The sequence below is a fragment of the Zootoca vivipara genome, chromosome 9, assembly GCF_963506605.1.
Source record: "Zootoca vivipara chromosome 9, rZooViv1.1, whole genome shotgun sequence".
Lineage (NCBI taxonomy): Eukaryota > Metazoa > Chordata > Lepidosauria > Squamata > Lacertidae > Zootoca > Zootoca vivipara.
In genome coordinates, this window is record NC_083284.1 from 45298951 (window position 1) to 45319902 (window position 20952).

A 20952-nucleotide genomic window follows, 5' to 3' on the forward strand; every position below is an offset into this window, starting at 1 on the left:
TCAAAAAAATAGATTTAAATCAAAAAAATCCGATTTAAATAAAAAAAATCCGATTTTTTTGATTTTTTAAAAAAAATCATTGATTTTTATCCACCCTGAGCAAGTTATAACATATATATATCTATTCAAATAAGTGTCTTTGGAAAAGAACCAGGAAATTTCTTGTATTTCAGCTTTTGCATGTGTCATAAGAAATTAAAAGCCGTGTCATAAAACTCATGTCTGTATAAAGTGCTTATGGGTGGAGAGAAATCCGGTTCCTCAAGTGGAAGGGTGGGAAGGCCTTTTCTTTAGATGCACCTGAATCTGTTACTGTATACCCAGTATTGCACTTATATCTGGAGATCAACATCTATGTTACACAAAATTCTTTTGTGCTCTTTAATTTAAATTGCTACTTTTGTTGATCCCAAAGATTCTTATAAGTCAAGGCTAGATTATGTTGGTTTTGTGATATCTTTCAGCTGGCATAATTAGCCTTTAGAAAGCTAATGGAGCTACCAGTTCTTGCCTTGCATTAGTTGCTACGGTACATTCCTCAGTATATTCCAAACATTATACCAATGAGCTGTTATACCATTATACCAATGTCCATACTAAGGAGCAAATGCTAATGGTTGAAGCTAACTGTCTCCCTGTAGTGGTTATTGACTTATCTGATGCGAAAGTGTATTTAGTTGATATTAAAGGATTTTTCTAATTAAAATGAACAAAGAACATTGTGGTACTTCAAGGGCTTTCCACACAAGACTCTTAGTATTTGCAGGAATAGACTAAAAGGGATACCTGAATCTGTTTCTTCATTAAACTGTATAATGAAAAGCGTTTAAAAGCCAAATTCAGTGAAATGCCTTTCTGACTTCCCAAAGAATATGGGAAAGAATAATTATGGTTTGTAAGGAGCTATATACTCTTCTGATACTGTTCTTTGGTCTCTCTTGTACTGGTATGCATAGGGAAGCCTGTCCTTTGCTTTTTGGGGACACTAGCAGTGCCAGGGTTCATCTGAACATGGGTGTCCTTATGTCCCTATTCCACAACAGGCAGTTGTGGCCCCATCTACTGTGCTACGCCTGACATGCTGAGCCTTTTCCTCTTCACTTACCACTGTTTCCTCCACATCCATTTTAGTGGTTTCCTAGTACCTGCTTCCTGGGTCCACTTAGGGATGGACTGCTCACCATTTCAGTAACAATGATACATGGGATCTCAAGCTCCCAGAATAGATCCATCCATAGTTTTCTTTACTGTTCTGCTACAAGTTGATCTACTGAATCCATTTCTCCTTCTTTAAATTTCACATGACACATTACATTGCTTTAATCTGGAACAAACTTTTAGAAAAACTGAAAATCCAACCCTCCAGGTTTCTTGAATATTGCAACAGTACTGTGATAAAGTACTGTGGTGGGTTTAGTAATAGCAGATCCAGTTAGCAAGCATGACTTGGACAAGTTTCCTCTTAACAGTTGGTAGACATGAATGGCAATCTTCAGTTATTAAATATAAATGATGCATTGAATGCATGATCTCATGTTCCTTTAGTTTGCCTTTGTACTGTTTTTCTCTTGCCACAGTACTATATGTCAGAATCCATTCTGTCCTATTCGATTGACATTCTACAGTTACTTTAAAATCAAATTACATCCCCATTGCTTCTACAGCCCAAGAACAAAACAAAATCAGGGGGGAAATTCTTAATGAAAACTGCTTATGCAGTTTGATTGCATAGAAGCATTGGGTTGTTCATAGGGTAAAAGGAACTATATCTTCTGCATTCTCAATTATTGGGATTTATAAATGTTTTGGTAGTGTCATCTTATGCTAGAGCCTGAGATTATGTATGCAACACATGTTCTAGAAAAGCTGTTACAAATGTGGTTGTGACCTAGTTGCTTTAAAACTGATCTAGATGGCTTTCTTTTTATTATTTTTTAAATATTATTTGCCACACTAATAGTTTTGAATGTGTAAATAATATCAACCTGCAAATCAAAAGGTTTAGGGCAGGCTATAACCAAAATGAAAATAAACATAAGCTACAGCTAGGAAGTGCCTTAACCAGCAGAGTTTCTTAAAAATAAATCAGTGAATTACCCTGTATTAAAATATTAAGTTCTGTTAACCTTAAGGTAATATTAGAATATAATGGGAAGTTCTCTATTATACATGTGCTTCCATTCATACCCAAGGTGTACACTGCACTTCAACCTGTTCAAATAGCTGCATACATCATATTCAGTTGCATTTCACAGTATTACAGCAAAAATGTGCACAACATTTGGGCTAGATCCTATGTTTTATTTTTATTTAACTAAATTTATATAGTGCTTTATTACTTTAAAAAAATTCTCTGAGTAGTTTACAAAACAGTACAGTGATGCCGCGACATACGAATTTAATACGTTCCAAAGGCACCTTCATAGGTTGAAAAATTCGTAAGTCGAAAAGCGCCATTGGAAACGGGATTTCCCATAGGAATACATTGGAAACGGAAAAATTCGTAAGTCGAAGCAACCCCATCTGAAAATTTCTAAGTTGGAAAAACCCTATCTAAAACTGCCACGGTTTCCGTTCGGATGTCGAGAAATTTGTAAGCGTGCGGCCATTTGCCCCACTCGTAAGTCGAAAAATTCAGTTGTCGAGTAATTCGTAAGTCGAGGTACTGCTGTAACTGCATAGCATCATATTTTTGAACATTGAAAGAAATAAATTTTATGGTTTGACAGTTGCATGCTGTGTCATTGTGAGATGAGGTGGGTGGTGTCCACATTTTTTTCACATTTCCAAATGTGTGAATTATCCCTCAAAGGATGGCAAATCCTTGTCTAGTCACTACCATATTCCATAACAAAATGAATAGGCATCATAGCACCCACTACATGTCGCCCTCTGCTAACATTATACATAGCTGCCAAGTTTTCCCTTTTCTCGCGAGGAAGCCTATTCAGCATAAGGGAAAATCCCTTAAAATAAGGGATAACTTGGCAGCTATGACATTATAGTGCTGGTGAAATTTGGCTTCAAAATTTAAACTGCCCATGCACTACATTATTTTGCCAGTACTTGCTACTATATGCTTTGGCGGGGCATAATCATCTTAATAACTTTTGCCCTGACACTCAGAACTCAACAAAGCAATGAAAGCATACTTTAATTCAGGCTTGTCTGAGAGGATGCATCGTAGTTTTCACCAAAATCGAAAAAAATGTATGATATTCCTGTATTAAAACCAGAGTTTTCACCATTCATAGACCTCATCAGGTAGGTAAAAAATATTGTTAATAGCTCAACAAGCATTTTTTAAATAATCTATAACATTTTGAGGCTTACAATAGTGGATTTTTATTTTTATTTATTTTTATTTTTTGCTGCTCCAGTATCTAGCGTAGAGTGATACTCTAGTGATACTCCATTTATCTAATGTAGACAACACTTATAATTCCACTATTAATTGGCCTTTGAGAAGGCATGGATGAGTTTTCCTTACAACTGGGTGCACGTCACATTTTGACATTGTTCAGTCTTCCCCACTAGGCTGGTCTACTCTTTTGGGACCCTACCAAAAAATTTATCCATGTGCTGCAGCAACACAGCTTTTTATTTAACTAACCCAGTCTGCTGATTGGTGCTGACTTCAAGCCCTGCTTTTGGCAGGGGTAGGCACACTAGAGAGATCCTGATGGGGACTTTTGTAGCATAGCTAATTCCAACAGACTTACTGTCACTGCCCATCAGCAGCTGGGCTTCTACCTGCCCATACTAGAAAGACTACTATATAACACTGGCAATTACTTGGGAGTTTATTTATCTTTTAGGGCACCACTTGAAGTATGAAACCTTGCATGTGCTTTGCCATTGCTTAGGAAGGCGAGCCTCCTGGCCATTTCACTCCTCTTTCTCCTTGCTGTGAGGATGAGGTTGGAAGCTTCCGCTTCCATTGTTGATTTCACACAAACTATAAGCTGTGTTTATTCTTAACCAGAGGTCAGCAACCTTTTTCAGCCGTGGGCTGGTCCACCGTCCCTCAGACCATGTGGTGGGCCGGACTATATTTTGAAGGGGAAAAAATGAACGAATTCCTTTGCCCCACAAATAACCCAGAGATGCATTTTAAATAAATGCACACATTCTACTCATGTAAAAACACCAGGCAGGCCCCACAAATAACCCAAAGATGCATTTTAAATAAAAGCACACATTTTATTCATGTAAAAACACCAGGCAGGCCCCACAAATAACCCAGAGATGCATTTAAAATAAATGCACACATTCTACTCATGTAAAAACATGCTGATTCCTGGACCGTCTGTGGGCCGGATTGAGAAGGCGATTGGGCCGCATCTGGCTCACGGGCTTTAGGTTGCCTGTTCTTAACAATGGCCTGTTGAAACAAGGTCGGTTTGTAAACCATTGTCTTAAGTTGGCTTGTTTGAAACAACCATATTAATATTGCCCACAATATTGCCCAGTTTGGACAAAACAATAACGACAAGCTGTGGTGGGTCAAAAACAGAAAACCCCCCAGTGTTCTGAAGGTGTTGAACTGCATCTCTTCACTCCTGTTTTAAAAAGTGTTACTTGAAACTTGTTAGTTAATATACTTGCAGCGTGACCTACTTTCATAGTGTAGTCATGACCCAAGGACATTTTCACAACATTCCTCAAGCTATACTGAATTGCTAATTGCATAGTGGTGAATGGAAGGCAATTATTTGTGTGGGATGGTTTTTTGGGGGGAGGGGTGGACCTGGAGAATATGCAGGGAAATAGGAGGAAATATTTACATAAGTGATATTAGAGAACACAAAAACAAATTAAAACAAATTGTGAGATAAGACATCCTTTTTTCATTCCCCCGATATCTTTTTTGAGTATAGTAAAAATAATCTGCTTATAAGTTTGTACATAGAATTGAGGGGGTTTGTGGAATCTGTTTGACCACATTCTAACCCATTTGCCTTCGGGTTTTAAAACAACTGCAAATGTGAGCAATATTTTTAAATATTTCCCTAATTATTTGTATTTCTTGGACTTACAGTTGTGCTGCAAATGTGGATGTCACTTGTGCTAAAATTCTGAAACGTAAGGGGGAAAGAGAAATTGTATTTCAGAAATTTATTATTTTGAATCCAGACTTGTGCTTTTTAGTAGCTGCAATTTGGTATTGTTGCAGCTCTTAGTCATCCCATTTGGCTGGAAAGCAACAATCAGGATTTACCTGTTAAATAGAAATACTTCCTCCATATGATATTTGAATAAGTTACTCAATATTCCACCGAAGAAGAGACTTGTCTCAGAGTAAGAACATTAGATCAGAGTAACTGAGATGTGTGGCAGGAAAGAATTGGTGCCTGTGCCATAGCTGGGCCATTTTTAATGCAGTACTGTTGAGAAACTGCAACAGATGTTTAAATCTGTTTATAGATATCATTTGTTCAAAGAAAACACTGCTTGTTACAGGGTTACAATTCTGCTGTTTGCAGCCTGATCATAATGATTAGGGTTTTTAGTCTACATGAATATGTTTTCCTGAAAATTTGTACACCCATTCTGTTTATTTAAAACATATCCTTGAGGTGTTTAAAGCCATTCTTTTGACCTTGTGATATCATTTACAGATTGGTTACAGCTGTCAGTCAGGGTTGAGGTGAACTCTGAAACGGGGCTTCAGAGACCAAATTTTAGGCACCACAAATCTGCAGTATTTGGGATCAGACACCTGACTCTCCAGAGTTATTGCTGCTGTGAAATGATTAAGTAATTTGCCTCCAGTTCCTGCCACAGTGTTCACACCAACCCCCCCCCCCCAACAACACATACTTTATATTAGGCTATGGGTCAAGCATGTGTGGCAGTGGCCAGGGAGATGGGAACTATATTTCCCATTATTTCCAGGATACTAAGAGGGCTAGCAAACATGCACTTTAAGAGTTTGAAGCTTGATCCTTGTTGCAGTATTCCTGGAAGTTCTCCTTGCTGTCTCCTCATTAAGTTGTGTGGGTGTTCTGTTAAGTGAGTGGGGACTTGAAATCACAGTCTGCTTGAGAATGAATCTGGAGTTCAGGTTTTTCCAGACAACCATCCAGAAAATAAACCCATTTGATCTAGATCAGGCATCCCCAAACTGCGGCCCTCCAGATGTTTTGGACTACAACTCCCATGATCCCTAGTCGGGGAAGATGGGAATTGTAGTCCAAAACATCTGGAGGGCCGAAGTTTTGGGGTGCCTGATCTAGATGTTATCTAGTTGCTGAACATTGGAACTATGGTGATGCAGCTGAGGCAGAGCTTGTCTCATGTTAGATTCATGCTGTGGGTTAATTTGGCATGGCAAATCTTACTACAGTAGAAATAAGTAATAGAGACATGTGTTTTCCTGATTCCTCCCTCCTCTGACTATCAGGGCTCTTCTTCATCCCTGCCCCATGCTTCCAGAAGACAGAGTATGGGCAGTATTTGGTAAAGCTTGTATAGTGACCCAACACTAGTAGTTCTTGTTCTAAGTGTAGGAGGGAGAAAGAATAAGTGCATGAAGTTAGCTTTGAGGTATTTCCCCAGGTGTGTGAACACAGCAGGGGTTTGTGCCTTGCATGCTTTCTTCTACCAAAAAGAAGCTTAACTGGGAATTGGGTGTGTGTATGGGCTCCTAGAATCATACATTCATCACAAGTGACATGGTAAATGCTTTCTTACCAGCATTGCTGCCAAATATAGGGATGTTGGGGAGGCATATGGAGTGGAGATATGCACAGATGAAGCTGTTGTAGAAAACCATTTTCTGTAGCAGTGAAAAAGGCAGTTCATGGATATCATATTTAACAGCTGGAGGGCCTAGGCCTTTTGGTGTTTTTATATTGTCAGCTGCCCTGTGATCTTTGGATGAAGGGCGGTATAGAAATTTAAGAAGTAGTAGTAGTAGTAGTAGTAGTAGTAGTAGAGTAAGCCTTATATAGACAGTTGAAAGTACGTTGTAGATACACAAGTTTGAGATGCTCTTGATATAGCAATTGAATCATGGATGAGCCCACAGGATTTTTCCTGATGAGCAGTGTGCTGTATCATCTCAAATCCAGACTATGATAAGGATTTTATTTGATTTAAGTTTAGAATGTCGGCAGCCATAAGTTAAATAGATAGTTATCTTCTTGTAGAGAAACTAAAATAAATAAATAATTCTCTTTCCACAGCAGGAACTCATTATACAATGACAAATGGAGGAAGCATTAACAGTACTACACATTTACTGGACCTTTTGGATGAGCCCATTCCTGGGGTTGGAACATACGATGACTTCCACACCATTGATTGGGTGCGAGAGAAGTGCAAGGACAGAGAAAGACACAGACGGGTAAAAACTCTAGGGCACTGCTTTTTAAAAAACAACAACTTTGCTTTTACATACTGTTTGATCAGGTTAATGGTTATTTAAATAAATGTACAGGAGAGGTGACATCTGTAGTGTGTTGGTGCAAATTGAATTTTGACTCACAGTAATAGCTGATACTGGAATGATTCATTGCTGGATCATTTTTTAAAAAATTTCTATTCTCTTGAGTATTCTTCTGAGCATAAGAAGTAGGAACCCTTGCCTCCCTCTATATCAAGCTGTTGCTGGGGGTGGGGGACAACACAGTAGGAGCAGTGGGGGGGGATGAACAGGAAATGTGGAATTCTGCTTAGGGGGTGAATGGCCTCAGCCTTGGAGCAAAAGGTCTAAGAGGACATCATTGGTAGCAAAAGAGTTTGACTTCTCCAACATCTGACAGCTGGCCACAGACTGACAACTTGAAAAAGCATTTTAATTGGCATTAGAACATGACAAGGTTCAGGATCCTGTCCTACACAATTCAGAAAGGGGCCATAGCTTAGCAGCAGAACACAAACTTGTCATATAATTTGTTAATCAAATAACGATTTGTAATATACCAGGTAATATTTTGTTTCTACAGATCAATAGCAAGAAGAAAGAATCAGCCTGGGAGATGACAAAGAGTTTGTATGATGCATGGTCAGGATGGCTAGTTGTAACACTAACTGGATTAGCATCAGGTAGGGACAACTTGAAGAAGCTGTCTAGTTTTTACAGAACTCCTGGTGAAATTTGTGATATTTACAGTGCAATAATATATAAGTGGACCCAGGTGGCGCTGTGGTTAAACCACTGAGCCTAGGGCTTGCTGATCAGAAGGTCGGCGGTTCGAATCCCTGAGACGGGGTGAGCTCCCGTTGCTCGGTCCCAGCTCCTGCCAACCTAGCAGTTCGAAAGCACGTCAAAAATGCAAGTAGATAAATAGGAACCGCTACAGCGGGAAGGTAAACGGCGTTTCCATGTGCTGCTCTGGTTTGCCAGAAGCGGCTTTGTCATGCTGGCCACATGACCTGGAAGCTATACGCCGGCTCCCTCGGCCAATAATGCGAGATGAGCGCGCAACCCCAGAGTCGGTCACGACTGGACCTAATGGTCAGGGGTCCCTTTACCTTTACCTTTAATATATAAGTATACTCAGACATAAGTCTGCATTGAGTTTAGCGGGGCTTGCTTGCAGACAGATGGGTACAGGAGTGCAACCCTCACCTCTCATCACTATAATATTGGCAATCTACAGTATGTGGGGCAACAAAAAAGGTGAAAGTTATGATCAGTGCAGTAAGTCATGCAGTAAATCATACATATGGATATGTCACTCTTTCACCTCATGACTCCAGACCATTTTCTGTATCTTCTCACTTCACCTACCCGGTAGATGAATGATTTTGACCTGCATACTGTATTCTTTTTGTTATTTCTGCTGAATGTTCATTGACTTCCTGAGTGCAACATCAAATATTGGAATATCCCAGAGTATGAAACGTTTGAAGATCTTTGTGTTCTTTGGTTGCCCTGCCAAGTTAAATACTAGCATACATTCAGGAAACAATGAAATTTTCCTTCCTTGTACAAAACAAGTCAAGCTGGTTATAAAGTTTTGTTTTATTTTTTAGAACTAAAAGAATGAGTAAAGAATGTTTTATTAAAGGTTTTGAGAATCATCCTCTTTAGATTATGGCTTGGTCCTAATGCAACACTCCCAATCCAACAAAATACAGTAGCACCTTGGCTTACGTTACCCTTGGGTAACATTTCAAAATTAATGACACCATTTATGTTATCTTGGCATTCCGGGTGAAGTGATTGATTTTGTTAACATTAATCTTCTACATTTTGAAGAAGAGTAATCTCAGCTAGGCCTGTTTTTGAACACATTGAGTTTTTATTACATTCTGTGTGAATTGATGGTGATTTTTGTCTACTTATGGGCTCTGAAAATGCTAAGCCATCTCTCTTACTGAAATAGGTGCATTGGCTGGGTTGATAGATATTGCTGCAGACTGGATGACTGATTTAAAGGAAGGCATTTGTCTTAGTGCCCTGTGGTTCAACCATGAACAGTGTTGCTGGGCCTCAAACGAAACAACATTTGAAGAGCGAGACAAATGTCCTTTATGGAAAACATGGGCAGAACTAATAATTGGTCAAGCAGAGGCAAGTATAGCTCTTCAACTTTTCTTCACTGTCCTTTCTTCACTGACTTAACCTGTCTGTGCAGATGGTATTTTATCCAAAAACAGAAATGGTAATGATTTAACATATAACGAAAGATTAAGGAGCATCCTATGTTCAGAGAACATTTCAGTGCCTTGTGCACATGCTGATGGGTATAGAGAGTGGGAGTGGGAGATTTTTGGCATTTTTCTGAAATTCAGCAGCCCGAAACATGTATGCATGAGAATATTTCAATGAAATTACAAAATTGACTTAATGAAAGCTGTAGGTGCAGAAACTCCTGACAGTATGAAAATATCCTAAATGTCTGGCTGCCAGTTACTGCTGTTGTTGCTGTTTTGTTTTGTTTTTGCACAATCTGTTATATGTGTTTGAAAAAGACCTTAAACTTCAGAGTGAGCCCATAATGCAGGGGGAAGGGAACCTGTGACAACTTATACCAGGACCACGGATGATGAGAGCTGCAGTCCAGCAAGTTCGGGAGGGGGGGGCACAGGTTCTCCACCTCTGCTTTTATCACTGGTGTGTGTCTGTGTGTTTGTTGTACCAGTGTTTCCCTTCTTCTGGCAGTCCCTTTCGTATCCAGGAATAACCTGTTGGCATTATGGGAGAAGAGTGCTGACATGTAGGCTTGTACTATAGCCAATGACCACCTCACCCTATCCCGTTTGCTGCAATTGCTTCGCTTCAAAAGAAAATACATTTTGTGTCAAAACTCACTGCAAATTAAATTACTATGTGGTAGCTAACTCAAATTTGTTAACAGTTTCTTCTGTTTGCTTTCTTTCAGGGCCCAGGCTCTTACATCATGAACTACATCATGTATATTTTCTGGGCCTTGAGCTTTGCTTTCCTAGCCGTTTCTTTGGTGAAGGTGTTTGCACCTTATGCATGTGGCTCTGGGATTCCAGAGGTAGGCTTTCCATTACAATTATCCTTAAAAGTGTTTAAGGAAAGTTGGTAAAGAGAGGAATGCTGTCACATAGAACTTACTACATGTTTATAAATAATAATGTACAAAATAAAGTATTGGGACTCTGATTGTGGTTCAGGACTTAATTTGTTTATTTAAGGCTGCAGTTCTGTGACCCCTGGGAAGGGGTGTCAAGGGCCATAAGACACATTGGAGTTCCTTTTCAGATATTGGAGATCTGAAACGGAATGGAAGAAATACGACGACCACTTATGACAGCTTATATTTTGCCTATGCCACCTATAACATTTATATTAGGTTATATAGCCGATACAGGCGATTGAAATCTTAAACATCATAGCACAAAGTGAAATAGCCAAAACAGGGAAATAAATCTAGGACTAGATATAGAAAAGAAGTTAAAAGAGTTGTGAAAATTAATTTTATTTGGTCAAACTTGCACACTTAATTATATTTTGAGTGAATAAATTGCATGTAGAAAGTTTAATATAATATAATATAACCATTTGAATAATTATCAGTGTGGTAGTTGTGCAGGATCACAGACCAATATATTCCAGTCTTTTAAAAGACTTTTTTTAAAAAATGGATTTGAAAATTTAGAGTTATTTTTGTTCCAGCAGCTGTGTAATTTAAGTTTTGAACAAGTTATGTTTTCTGAGAGACGTGTTCAAAAGTTTCATGAAAAGCCTAAATTATTATTTTAATGTCTATTTCTTTTCTTTTCTAGATCAAAACTATATTGAGTGGCTTCATCATTAGAGGATACCTGGGCAAGTGGACCTTGATGATAAAAACAATCACTTTAGTCTTGGCTGTAGCCTCAGGTTTGAGTTTAGGAAAAGAGGGTCCTCTAGTACATGTTGCCTGTTGCTGTGGAAATATCTTTTCCTACCTCTTTCCGAAGTATAGCACAAATGAAGCAAAAAAAAGGGAGGTGTGTCTTTCTTTAAAAAATATACATTTATAATAATTCATTCTTATGAAAAGTAGTGAATAGACATGTTTATTAATCCAAATGCAGTTAAATAATTGTGGCTAAAATAACTGCTGTTTTTCTTAATTGAATAAAGTAGTAAGCTACAGAGAATAAATGAAGAGGTTAATTCTAGAAATACTGGTGTTTTGAAATTGTTCAGGGTCTTACCTCATGTAGAACTTTGCACTGCTCTCATATTTGTAATAAATTGGCAGTATGAACCCCAGGGCCCAGTGCTGTCCGCTGTTCTGAAGTGGCAAGAGCATAGAATTGGGCCTCAGGCTGCCTCATCCCAATGGTGTAATCTGGTTCTAAGGAAAGGCCTGCATGTGGCACAAGGAGCTTTCATTGATGCGAAGAGGGTTCAGCAACCTATGGAGTGTGTATATGACCCTGTGACTTCAGTGCTGCTGGTATAAATTTGTAGCAAGGGGCCTTAAATAGATCCCCCCCCCCAAACTGGAACACAATTTGACAGCTATGCCACATTTTTTGGCACATATATATCGTAATTATGTGAGTGCATAAAATCAGGCTCTTGGATTCCCGTCCCACAGTCTTCCCTTCCTCGGGAGCACATTCTTAAAAACACATTTGGTCAGATAATAGAGCTCTTCCTAAATTATATTCTCTGAGTTCTAGAATTGGTCTTGGGAAAAGTGGCTTTCGAACACATGACCATAGCCAGTTGTGACTAGCTTAGAGAAAGCAACATCTCCCAATCTTAAGAAGAAGTCACATGATTCCAATCAGTTATGAAAGATGGTTTTTGCTGCTATGGTATTTATATATGCCCAGTGTTTGTGGATAAGTCATAACAGTGAACTGTTTACATTTGAGATTTTATTTCAAACAATCTAAAGCTATGTAATCCTTTTTGCAGGTATTATCAGCTGCTTCAGCAGCTGGCGTATCAGTAGCCTTTGGTGCCCCCATTGGTGGAGTCCTTTTCAGCCTAGAAGAAGTATGTATAAAAATCTCTGAAAAAATATGTTTTCCATTATTACTGTAATTTTACATGACCCACTTAAACCACTTAAACTCAGTCTTTCTATGTACATAACCATGCAGGTCTAAGCTTAGCACAGTTTCCCTCAATGTGTACTCATTACAGGGCTATTTGGTGGTAAATGAGAGATAAATTTAACTTTGTAGTACAACCCTTGCAAATAAGGTGACCAGAAGTTACTACTAGCCAACAAACGATAACTACTAGATTCACTGCCTAAACCTGATGTTAGCCATTTATGGCATGTCCACAAAAAGAAAGAATAACCTTTCTGATTTATAAAATTTCCTTTGCCTAGTCACCTGAGCCAAATTCTACTTGTCATAGGGTACTAGGCAAGGTGCTGTTCATTGCTATTATTCCTAAATAGCTAGAAGCTCCTCAGAAATTCTCTGCATGTGATGTTTCCATTCTTCCCGTCTTCAGTGAAGCTCTACTCATTGCTGGCAGAACTTGGTGTGAACTTGATAGCGCATTCCAGATACGCCAAAGTGGTGCAGACATGCATGGGCTGACAGAATCCAGCTCATGATGTAGCAGCTATGTGGTTTTTCATGCACCTTAGCTTGCAATTCAGTCTTATCTTTACTGTGACACCACTAAGCTGTTTTCGGTAACTTTGGTAATGTGGGTTGCTTTGTGGGCTGCTTTGGCTTGCCATACAGTTAAGCAATAGTGAAACTGCTTCAGGTCAGGCTTATCCTGTATCTGCCATATTTGTCTGTAGAAATTGGTGCAGAATCTGTGCAAGTCTAACCCATTATTCTGACTGCTAAAATAGTGCTCTAGTTTAAAATATTCTAATGTCAGTCATTTATCTCAATGCTTGAACTGATGTCTGTTATTACAAAGCATAAAGTAGCATTCAGCATTAGCTGCTGATGTTGATAATACACAGTTTCACTTACCTGTTATAAGCTTAGTGAAATGAGCAGATTTGCACAATAGATCCATTTGTATTATTCTCTTTTTGTCTCTTGTAGGTCAGTTATTATTTTCCACTGAAAACTTTGTGGAGATCTTTTTTTGCTGCTTTGGTGGCTGCATTTGTGTTGAGATCAATCAATCCTTTTGGTAACAGTCGCCTAGTTCTTTTCTATGTTGAATACCATACTCCATGGTACCTGTTTGAACTGTTGCCATTCATTCTTCTGGGGGTGTTTGGTGGGCTATGGGGAGCATTTTTCATCCGTGCAAACATCGCTTGGTGCCGGCGACGCAAATCAACAAAATTTGGAAAATATCCAGTTCTGGAGGTCATTATTGTAGCAGCAATAACCGCTGTCATTGCTTTTCCAAATCCATACACCAGAGTCAACACCAGTGAGCTTATTAAAGAACTCTTCACAGACTGTGGCCCCTTGGAATCTTCCTCCCTTTGTGATTACAGAAACGACATGAATGTCAGTAAAATAGTAGATGATATTCCTGATCGTCCAGCAGGCACAGGAGTGTATTCAGCTATATGGCAGCTGTGTTTAGCCCTTATATTTAAGATTATAATGACAGTCTTCACCTTCGGTATCAAGGTAAGATATAACAAGCAATATTTCTCTGGCCATTGCCCTTTTTGTTTTCATGTTCAAATCTTGAGCTCTCTCTTTCTTACACTCCAATCCTATACACACCTGACAGTAAGTCCCACTGAAATCAATAGGATTTACTTCTGAGAAGAGAAGCATAGGATTGTGCTGTTAATATATATAAGTACAGTAGATACAATTTAGAAGGAAAGAGCACTACATAAATAAAGTTTCATTAAAGATTGGATTTCTATTCCTTTCCCCCCCATCTTAGCTGGTACATTATTGAGAAAGCCTATCTTAATCTATTGCATGTTCCTTTTAGTAAGATAGGCCGCAAGGTTTAATTTCGTACGAAGGACAAATGATATCTTGTTCAGTGAAGAATACAAACATTGAAATTTGAAATTGGAGATTCCAAATAAGGAGGACAAACACGGGTGTGTTCTCTTGGACAATTGTGTGGGATGGGAAGGCCTATTTTCAGAAGTGAAGTTCTTTATTGCTTATAAATTTTGAACTCCAGCAAGAATGGTTGTTGATGTTCAGAAGACATTGCACATATCTTCCATGCTTACATTAGTTTGTTCAGTGGCTAATAAGACTAAAAATAAAAACTGTATATTCCAGGTTTCTGAAGGCCTAGTTAGATGGAGGGACGAGCATTGCGCTAAAGTCAAATTACAGTATTCTATAGGGATCATGTACTATTTTGGATTGTCGGCTGTCGGGGATGGGAAGAGAATCTGTGTAATTAAGGAAGTGGATTTTGCCAGCTTTTCCCACCAAGAGCTAAGGACGATGCTACAGTCTGCTAAAGGTGTCTGCATGGCTACAGTGAGCTGTATTGTATCTATTGGGTTGTGCTCACTGAAAATGGCATTCCAAATGTACTGCCCTTGGTTCAGCTGCACCTCATGTATCTACCCCACCATGAAGCCTCAACAGTTTAGTGATTATTCCCAGACATTAGTAGAGCCTCAGTTAGCTTAGAATTCAGGGTGGGGAAGATAGAGGCTTTCAAACTTCTTCAGTAAACTTCCCATCCCATCATAATAGAGGAGGACAGGGGCAGCCGAATCCAAACTTTGTGGGGGCTTGTGTCTCTGGAATCTTTCACACAACCCAGTAGTCTATGTACTGCAATAGTGATGGGGAACCTGTTGCTGTCCAGATCTAATAAGCAATAGGTTCCCTATTCCTGTGCTTAAAAGGAAGAAACATTTCCTTTACAATGTCACAGTCTTCCTTGGCTTTCTCTTTCTCTTAGGTGCCATCAGGCTTGTTCATACCTAGTATGGCCATTGGAGCAATAGCTGGGAGAATCGTGGGAATCTCTGTGGAGCAACTTGCATATTATCACCATGACTGGTTTATCTTCAAGGAGTGGTGTGAAGTTGGAGCAGACTGTATAACCCCTGGCCTCTATGCTATGGTTGGTGCTGCTGCATGCTTAGGTAACTAAATCAGAACACAGTAAATGAAAGGGATTAGTTCCTTTTTCAACTGCTTAAATAGGCAAGTTATAAAGGGATAAAGCAGAACAAATGGACATGCCCAATGTTTGAAGAGCATGTTGCTTTGAACTGGAAACATGTACAGTACTGAAAAGATATAGTAATTAAAACAACAAGGAGTGTGTTTCCATAAGCCCATCTTATGGGCATGCAATGCTGTATTTAATCACAACTTTTAAAAAATCAGCCCTCATCTCTAAAAGTTTGAATGTGAATTGGAATTAGTATTGATTAAAAGTATGGTAATCCTTGAAATACTTATTCATAAACATCCTCAGGCTGTTTCCCAGCCCTGACTTCGATATATGAACAGATTTAACCATTTATGCATTGGGAATCATGATGTGGAAGAATACAAACTTAGAGTTTGCAAATTGGCTATACTACCAGATGACTCCTGGCAACTGGTGCTGCCACTTCTGGTTTTGGCAGATTAAATTTTGAGTAAATGATCAGACAGGAACATTTTCATCTTTGGAAAAATGTTAAACTAGTAACAGAAGTCTTCCTTCTGGTGGAGGAAGCTGTGGACAAGGAGGATCAGTCCGTTTCAATTTTCCTTCCCAGTGTGCAAAGTCAGCATTTTTTGTATTCCAATTTGATTTTGCAAACCATCTGATTGCATATTATTATTTATTTATTTATTTATTTAAATTATCAGTACCACATAAGCACATTATTAAATCTCGAAACTTAAATATAGTGAAATTCTGGGCATGTCTTCTCAGAAGTAAGAGTTGCTGAGCTCAGTGGGCCTTACTTTGCAAATGTTAGTTTGCAGTTTGGGGATTAAATTATTTTTTTATCATAAAACCAGTCTGTCATTTCCCTTCCTTTAAGATAACTACACCTTTGGATTTTTTGTGGGGTGTCCCAGTGACTTATTATTATATTATTTTGTGTAGCATTAATATACATTCAAAGTTATGTGCTGCTAATTCCATGTTGAAGTTTTGTGGTGATTGACTTAATACCTGGCTGGCACCTGATGTTATCTAGGGGGCCAGGGAACACCACATTGATACATTATTCCACAAGGTCATACTGATCATTAACCTTTTTTTCCCCTTTCAGGTGGTGTGACAAGGATGACAGTATCTCTAGTGGTTATTGTATTTGAGTTGACAGGTGGGCTAGAATACATTGTGCCCCTCATGGCTGCAGTAATGACAAGCAAGTGGGTAGGAGACGCTTTTGGCAGGGAAGGTATCTATGAAGCACACATTCGTCTGAATGGATATCCCTTCTTGGATGCCAAGGAAGAATTTACCCACACAACATTGGCAGCTGATGTCATGAGACCTCGAAGAAATGATGCACCCTTGGCAGTGTTGACACAAGATAATATGACAGTGGATGATATAGAAAATATGATCAATGAAACCAGCTATAACGGTTTTCCTGTTATAATGTCCAAAGAGTCCCAGAGGCTAGTGGGATTTGCTCTAAGGAGAGATTTGACTATTGCAATAGGTAATTGTGTTTTTGTATTCTGAGTGTGTTGTCCTCCCCTATACCCCCTAAAAAGCATTGGCTCAAGAGCAGTCATAGGAGAAATCGGAGGGTTACATGAATTTGGAGGTGGAAATGGGGGCATGATCCTTGAAGAGCAGCATCAGGCTCTCCATTTTCACACGAAGAGAACCCTACAGTAAACTGTTTCTTCTTAACAGTCCCATGTAGCCAAATATGGAAGCTCTGTCACTGCAGAGTAGCTTTGGGAGCAGTGAGACTGGGAATCAGACCAAATGAAATACCTACTGCAGCTTTAGCCATACTGAGATTTGAAAGGCATAAAATTCCAGAACTGATTGATACAAAATTATACCACAGCATAATTACTTAGCAATATTCAAGTGAATTTTATTGTGTGCCTTGTTACTACGTTTGACTGCCACTTTTAAGTCCAGATATCTAGAAGTTTGTGGCAGGCACAACTTAATTCTTGCAGTAGGGGTGTGCTACATGAATCTTTGTGTCCCCCCTCCACCATCAAAGAGATTGTCACACAGATATGGGTCTGGGGCAGTTTTGAAGACCTAGAATATAATTTTGCAGTATAGTAGTGTAGAGAAGAAGCATTGCTTGCATTACTTTTGTGGATTTAAACATTGAAATGCTTCAGTGAATGTGAGCAAACAAGTTGAAACTTGATCCAGGCCAGATGAAAGCACTGTTGAATAGGAGTATATCCAGTGTAAGGATAGGATAACTTGAACACTCAGGCTTGCAGCTTGGAGGAACTCCTGCATCTGATGTTACCCCTGGATATTCAGGTGAGGCAGTACCCAGGAGTTTACATAGGCTGGATTGCTGGAGGAATGACCTAACCATGATGATTCATGCCTTGTTTACATCTATATTGGACCTCTTTAATACACTCAATATATGTAGATAAGCTACACTCTGATTTTAAACCTTTAAGGTTATAAATATCATTTTGGGCGGATTTATGGTCACATGATCCACCACATTTCTCTTGTCACTTGACTTTGACCTGTGCACAGTTTCTTATCTCTAACATTACTATGTGTGCTGGATTTTTTCCTTGTTCGTTTGGAGAATAAATCAAGAAAACACACACCTACCTAGGAAACAAGCTGGTTCAAAATGCAGATGTGTTGAGTGGTGCAGGGTGCAGGATACATATAACTTTGCTTCCTCTTGATTCCCAAGCCCAATTTAAAGTTTTGACCTTTTAAATTCTGAAATGTCTGGGCCCAAGATACTTCATGGACTGGCTATTCTCTTTTGAACCTACTTGTGTGCTAAGATTTTCCTTGATTTCCCCCCACTGATCAAAGAGTAATGTGCTGTGCTGTGGCACTAAAGCTGTGGAACTCACACCTGTTGACCTGCAACTTGTAGACAGTTTTCCAAGTTTTCCCACCATGGAAAGAGCTTTTAAGCTCTCCACCTTGCCTGGGGCACAAGCGCCACTTTGCACACTGCTTTCAGAAAGGTGGGGATGGTTGCACAGGGGTTGTTCTGGCTATATGCGATTTCAGCTTTACCCACAATCCTTGGCATCTCACCCTTGCACAAATTGCGAGTTGTCTGTTCTCTTTCTAGATTCTGGACTAAGACAACCCTCTTCTGGAAGGCTTTTGTGGTTGCCCCAATTAGCTTCCTTTCTTTTTTCTGCATTAAGGATTACTGTCCTAACTTTAAAATTTGGTACAACTTCAAACTGTGCTTAAGTGTTTCTAGCGGTAGCTGCTTTGGATACTTTTAGTCAAAAGGCAGGTTAAAAATATTTTAATAACAAAATATTGCACCCCCCCCTTCTACCATTTTTAGGGTTTTGAAATGCTAGTGTGTTTCCTGAATTGAACAATTTGTAGGATTAAATATCTTTATTCTTATTTAGGATTATTGAATTAAATTAACATGACATGGATTACTAAAAGAGAAAATAATCTTTTGTAGTTAGGTTGGGGGGGGGTCGTGAGGAACACCACCATGTATAGTCCTTTCTTTTTCTTTTTTAAACATAGTTTTCACTGTTTTAGACATAAGGGAATAATTCATTCTCCTTCACATATTCTCCTTCTATTGTCCCGATTAAAGAAAGTGCCAGGAAGAAGCAGGAAGGCATTGTTGGCAGTTCCAGAGTCTGTTTTGCCCAGCATACCCCATCACTTCCAGCAGAAAGCCCTCGACCGTTGAAGCTTAGAAGCATTCTTGATATGAGCCCTTTTACTGTGACGGATCACACACCAATGGAGATAGTGGTCGATATTTTCCGCAAACTGGGCCTGAGGCAGTGCCTTGTAACACACAATGGGTGAGTCCAATGATGGGTACTGCTATTTGTATCACAAAGGTTTGGGATTGCTTATTTTTCTATCTTTGTCCTGTTGCTCCTTCAGAAGTCTTAACACCCTAACACTTGTTCAAGTATTAAACATGAGACAACTGTATAGCAGGGTGTTGACTTAGAAGTTATTTTCTCCTACTTTTATTTTATTTTTTCAAAGCAGACATAGCCCTTTGCAGATTTCCCATTATCTTCTCCTAGCAGTTCCAAATAATTCCTGAGAATCATCTGAGGATAATTCATAACACTAGAAGGTTTCTTGTTCTCACTGGTTTACCATGAGAAGAGGGACATACAGAATGTTTTTTGGGGGTGGGGGGTTATATTTTGTTCTTAAGATATGGGAGTGCTTCCATATTGCTTGTGTCTAAAACCATAATATGGAATGGATTTATATACTTCTGCCTCCAGTTAAGATATCGACACCACTGAACACTACTCCCAGTTCTTCAGCATATTTGTGTTTTTCTTGGAGGTGGTGCCTCCTCCCCTCTTGCATTTTGCAAGAACCCTCATGTCACAAAATGGCCCCAGCAGCTTTATCATAGTTTGCATTGCCTCTGTGCAGTTAAGTTATGATAATGAAAACAACTTTGCCACTAGTTCTGCAGCTCTTCTTGTTGTGATTTCCCTCCTTTTCAACTGATTGTATACCCTTCAAACAAATGAGCAAGGGGCTGCATATTGCAAGCAACATGAGTCTGCCCCCAACAGCTGAAGCCCCATGATGAGCCCATTCCCCCCTTTCTGCTTTATATCATAAGACTAGATCTCATAGCCTAATCATACTTGCCTTCTTGGAATGATCCATGAAACTACTGGGTCCCAGAGCTGGTTCAGATGTAACTTTACACATGGAACTGCTTATGGGAGTGGCCTACTCAAGTGAGCAGCATGACAGCAGTGTTGGAGGTTTATGAAACTTTGCACATCAGCTTCCATCAACCTCTCAACACTCTGAAACAGAAAAACCTTGCTTACAACACAGGTGCCATTCTGTTGCGTTTGCATGTCTTCCCTCTGATATGACATTACTCATGCCAAGTGCATGACCAGGAAGCGGCCTTATACTGAATCAGACTAATGATATAACTCAGTGTGGTTTATTTGCAATATAGGCAATATCGTGGCTCTCCAGGATTTCAGACATTGTCCTCTCCCAGTTCTATATCGAGATGCTGAGTATAGAATTTGATCTTTTTGCATGCAAAGCACATGCTAATAAGCTGTAAATGACACCAATAACTACAACTATTTCCACTTTAAAACTATATACATCATGAGCGATATCCATATTCTGGAGAAGCTCCTTTAAATCAGTGGCAATGAGTTTACCCAGAATATGACCAATGCTGGATACCGTCTAATATTTTTAGATTATTAATGTATATTAGACTCTAGAGACTGGACATCACTATGTGATCTTGCAATAAACTACTTAAATTTGCTGCCTTAAATAGTTTAAGGAAAAAGTATTTATACTTGCCTTCAGCCCAAATTAAAATAACAATACTATGTTCAAAAGTAAGTCTCCTTAGGCTAAGTGAAACTTACACCCAGGTAAGTAGGATTGCATCCTGAAAGCTAAACTGCTATGTTTGTATGGGGTTGAGTACACTATAG

General features: G+C 39.1%; 1 protein-coding gene across 7 annotated transcripts in view; it reads left to right on the forward strand.

Annotated features, from left to right (window-relative positions):
• The window catches only part of CLCN3 (chloride voltage-gated channel 3), a 54104-nt gene that overhangs the window by 26333 nt on the left and 6819 nt on the right, over positions 1–20952 (forward strand). For 4 of the 7 annotated variants that reach the window (XM_035111622.2, XM_035111627.2, XM_035111624.2 and 1 more), the window contains 10 exons: positions 7194–7351; positions 7953–8052; positions 9339–9526; positions 10338–10460; positions 11212–11418; positions 12344–12424; positions 13453–13998; positions 15263–15449; positions 16584–16982; positions 19080–19296. In XM_035111622.2, the coding sequence (XP_034967513.1) occupies positions 7194–7351; positions 7953–8052; positions 9339–9526; positions 10338–10460; positions 11212–11418; positions 12344–12424; positions 13453–13998; positions 15263–15449; positions 16584–16982; positions 19080–19296 (2206 nt within the window). Of the gene's footprint in view, positions 1–7190; positions 7352–7952; positions 8053–9338; positions 9527–10337; positions 10461–11211; positions 11419–12343; positions 12425–13452; positions 13999–15262; positions 15450–16583; positions 16983–19079; positions 19297–20952 lie in introns of all 7 variants that reach the window. The other 3 variants (XM_035111621.2, XM_035111626.2, XM_035111623.2) reach the window with 1 other exon arrangement.